Below are 4,613 nucleotides of genomic sequence, written 5' to 3'. Positions count from 1 at the left end.
AATTCAATCAAACGAACACCGCAACAAGACGGGAATACAAACACCGCATAAAGACGGGACGACGAAATCACAAAAAAAACACACAAAAAGAAAATTTTAATCTACATAAAAACCACTTATTTAGATTAAAGCAAATAGAAAAATATGCAAATGGGTGATTTTGGATCGAAAATAACCCAAAATTACTCCCCTTTTGATAAAAGGATGAGAAGAAAACTTAGAGAAAATGAGAAGTTTGTCTCTCAAAAAAAATTTCATGTACATTTATTATTTAGTCAAAAAGTTTAAATTTAATTGAATACATGAATACGTATAGTTTTGACTACAATAAATTCAATTGATGTCATTCTTTTTTCAACTTAATTAATACTCCCTCCGGTTCTTTTTATAAGGAACAATTTGGAAAAAAAATTTGGTCCTTTTTATAAGAAACAATCATTAAATTTATTCTTACAATTCCATTTTTACCCTTATTAAATTGTATACATTCCAAAGTTATGCATTAATTAGAGTGATATATTCCCTAAGGATAAATTAATACACCAAGGTTAGTTTTGGAATAGATTGTAAAATTTTAGAATTTTTATTAAGAAAGATAAGGTTTCTTGGTATGTGTGTTTTTTCCAAATTGTTCCTTATAATAAGGACCGGAGGGAGTAAATTTAAAGTCACACCGATCAGCTATTTAAACGTTAGAAATTCTATAGCAGCTTCCCATGTTCAATCCTTCAAACATTATTAGAAGAAGATAAACGAACAACACTCAAGAATCCAAGTGCTTCTACTAGCTTCAAAATTTCAATCTAGCCATATCCCATTCTAGTGTAACATTCGTTAATCATGGTGCAAGAGAAGAAGCTGGTGGATGAAGTGTCCGGTTGGCTTAGAATCTATGATGATGGTTCGGTGGACCGAACATGGACCGGACCACCTGAGGTCAAATTCATGATTGAACAAGTTGCTCCCCATGAACAATTTATCGAAGGAGTTGCCACTCGTGACGTGACAACCTCCATGACTACCACCAATGATGGTTCCATCCATCGCGCCCGATTATACCTACCGGAGATAACATCTAAGCACAATAAAAAACTGCCCATACTCATTCACTTTCACGGTGGTGGTTTCTGCATTAGCGAACCAAATTGGTTCATGTACTACCATGTGTACACCCAATTCGTCCGGTGTACTCATTCTATTTGTGTCTCTCCTTTCCTCCGAAGAGCACCAGAGAACCGTCTTCCTGCTGCCATTGATGACGGGTTTGCAACACTCAAGTGGCTTCAATCAGTTGCCAAGGGAGACGTCCGTGACTCGTGGCTTGAGGAATATGGCGACTTTGACAAAGTTTTCCTCATAGGAGATAGCTCTGGAGGAAACTTAGTCCACGAAGTAGCAGCTAGAGCCGGTTCGGCTGACTTGAGCCCGATTCGACTCGCAGGAGCAATTCCAATCCATCCTGGGTTTGTCAGGTCAATCCGAAGCCAGTCTGAAATTGAAATGCCACCATCACCATTTCTAACACTGGACATGGTTGACAAATTGTTGAATTTGGCACTACCAATTGGGAGCAACAAGGATCACCCTTTCACATGTCCAATGGGCACGGCCGCACCACCCATTGACGGCCTAAAACTTCCGCCGTTTCTTTTATGTGTAGCTGAAAAAGACTTGATGAGGGATACAGAAATGGAGTACTATGAAGCCATGAAGAAGGCCAATAAAGAAGTTGACTTGTTTGTGAGCAAGGGAATGACACATTGTTTTTATCTGAACAAGATTGCTATGGATATGGACCCAACTGTTAGATCCCAAATGAATGCACTCATTGGGAGGGTAAAGGAATTCATTGAGAAGCATTAAATTAAAGTTTGAAAAAAGATATGTCTTGTGAAGGGTTGTTTTGTTATTGTGGACGTTATACGTGCCATTGTTGCAATTGAGAGTGGGTATGTAAGAATGAGATGTTAACCTATTACTAGTATCTTTTACAAGTAAAAGGAATGTTGAGTTGCTCACAATCAAGTATTTTGATGATGTGGCACTCTATAAGAAAAGTTTACAATCTCTATTAAAAAACATTTTCATCATTTCCTTTAATTAAATCATTTTAATTTTAATTATCTTTAATTAAATCATTTTAATTTTAATTATCAATATATCAAATTATCACTATATAACCTTTTCATCATCTCCTTTAATTAAATCATTTTAATTTTAATTATCTTTAATTAAATCATTTTTATTTTAATTATCAATATATCAAATTATCACTATATAACTTCTTACAAGGGACCAACTAACTAAAATGAAAAATTATTAAATTAAAATGGACCAACTAATATATAAGATTTATATAACCACAAAATATTCATGACTATTGGAATTCTTTCAATACTAATAAAAAAAGGAATCATTATATTTCAAGCAAGTGACTCACTTTGATATTCCAAACCTCTTTGATCAATCCCTTAAAGAACTGAATTTAATAATTAAAAAAATGTGTGTCTCTCTTGCTTGAAATATATTCTTTCAATACTAAATGAATTAAAAAGGGATCATTCTTCATTACTTATATTGTTTAGAAGGGATTGCTTGAAACCAAAGGGATCATACTTCTACTTAGCCTAATGAATTAAAAGGGATCATACTTCTAATTTTATGACTCTACTTAGACATATAAGTTATTGTGATGATGTGACACTCTATAAGAAAAGTCTACAATCTTTATTAAAACCTTTTCATCATCAATATATATCTTTTACTAGTAAAAGGAAGGTTGAGTTGCTCAAAAGCAAGCATTGTGATGATGTGGCATGCTTTAGAGAGCTTCTAATATCTATTTAAAATTTGTCCCACAATTTATTTTGTGTGTCCATTCATCCTCCAAAATAATTATTTATATGTTACAATAATAATGGCTCCCAATAATAATGAAAGAAAGAAAAGAAAAAAAAGATCAAATTACAAAAGAACAATGAATAGATATATGCTCTTTCTATGGTCAAAAGAGATATAAGCTCTTTCATATTTTACACTATCAAACATAAAATATAAATCATGCATGCGTAAATATGATTTGCAATTTGTAAAATTTTACTTTAAATAAATAATCCAAATAAAAAAATTACTCCTCAAAAAAATTCCATGCTTGATAAAATAAATAAATAAATTTTATGAAAAAAAATACTTTAGTTATATTGTTTATTAATTAATTACTATTGTGCTATTATTTAAAAAAAAATTAACTTTGTCACACCAACTTTTAAACTATCATTCTTTCGTATTCTTTAACTCTTATTCTTTAACTATGACAAATAAATTTATCAAACAATCCTTTAAAAGGAAGATTGAGTTGTTCACAAGCAAGCATTGTGATGATGTGACACTCTATAAGAAAAGTTTACAATCTCTATTAAAACCTTTTCATATTTTTTCAAATAATAGAGTTACTCTAATAATAAATAATAAATAATAATAATATATTAAAAAAAAACTAACACAATTTATTGTTATTGAATTGAGACAAAAATAAATTGCAAGCAATGAAAGGTGGAATGGTGCATCATGTTATTGTTTTAATTGCATTGCAATATATTATTAAAATATATATTGTATGTTACAATTCCCTATTAATGCAATTGCAAACAAAGAATTCTTGGAGACACTAATATTGAATATGTTAATTTAGCTAATTATCAAACACAAGCTCTATATAAAGTTAACCCAAAAGCTAATTATCACCACCACCATATGAGGAAGTTTACCTTCTATGTTTTAACAAAATTTTAATTTATCTATCTCATAGCAAAAACTCTATGGTTTCTTTGTCTAACATCTCCATGAGAAAAAGTTATGCTTCTTCACCTTCCATATGTTAAAGTTCCACATTATAGTGTCTTGAATTGATTTAAAAGCTATTGTGTGCATATATATAGTTACATCATAAGTATATTGGTTTTTGTCCTTGGTAGGTGATGATGTCTAACCTCTTAGAGTATGTGGTATGTCTACATGTGATTGATTAAGAAATTGATATACATATATGTGATAGTTGCCTATTAATATGTTTGTAAATTGGAATTTTTCTATTACTCTGAGTTTAGAACATCTCTAATCATTTTTTATATTTCTTTTTTAGGTTGGATATTTTTTAAAATATCAACCGGTGTTTTGTTCGATGACTAATTAAACTTTGAGTTGAATCGATTAATATGAATATGACTTTTTTTTCATGTGAAGGAGGAGAACAGGATAAAACATACTTCTATTTTTGCTTACGTTGCATCCTATGAATGTTTTGTAAACCTATGAAATGGCACCTCATGTGAGGATGTGTATTTAACTCTGATGCCAGTTTGTAAACCATCATTTTTTTTAATTGATATAATGTTTGTAATTAGACAACTTTCTTTTTTCATTTATTATTTTATTAGTCTAATGTTTTAGCTTATTTGTTTCTTATTTTCTTTTTCATTTATTATTTTATATAAGGTAAAAGATTTGTATAAAAAATTGTTGATTAATGGGAATATAATTAATTTTTTTCATGTGAATAAGTTGAAGAGGATAAAAGAGACTTCTATTTATTGATTTTGAAGAACCTTAAAATT

At 30.2% G+C, this 4,613-nt stretch overlaps 1 protein-coding gene across 1 annotated transcript; it reads left to right on the top strand.

Moving 5' to 3' along the window:
- The first annotated feature begins 695 nt into the window (after window positions 1–695).
- On the top strand, window positions 696–1,967 carry LOC123916246 (probable carboxylesterase 15). Its single transcript, XM_045967659.1, has one exon. The coding sequence runs from the start codon at window positions 841–843 to the stop codon at window positions 1,861–1,863; it is 1,023 nt and encodes a 340-aa protein (XP_045823615.1). The 5' UTR covers window positions 696–840; the 3' UTR covers window positions 1,864–1,967.
- The last annotated feature ends 2,646 nt before the right edge of the window (window positions 1,968–4,613 follow it).

The sequence above is a fragment of the Trifolium pratense genome, linkage group LG3 (genome assembly GCF_020283565.1).
Source record: "Trifolium pratense cultivar HEN17-A07 linkage group LG3, ARS_RC_1.1, whole genome shotgun sequence".
Classification (NCBI taxonomy): Eukaryota; Viridiplantae; Streptophyta; class Magnoliopsida; order Fabales; family Fabaceae; genus Trifolium; species Trifolium pratense.
Note: the sequence above shows the minus strand (reverse complement) of the source record. Positions and strands in the feature narration are given on the sequence as shown.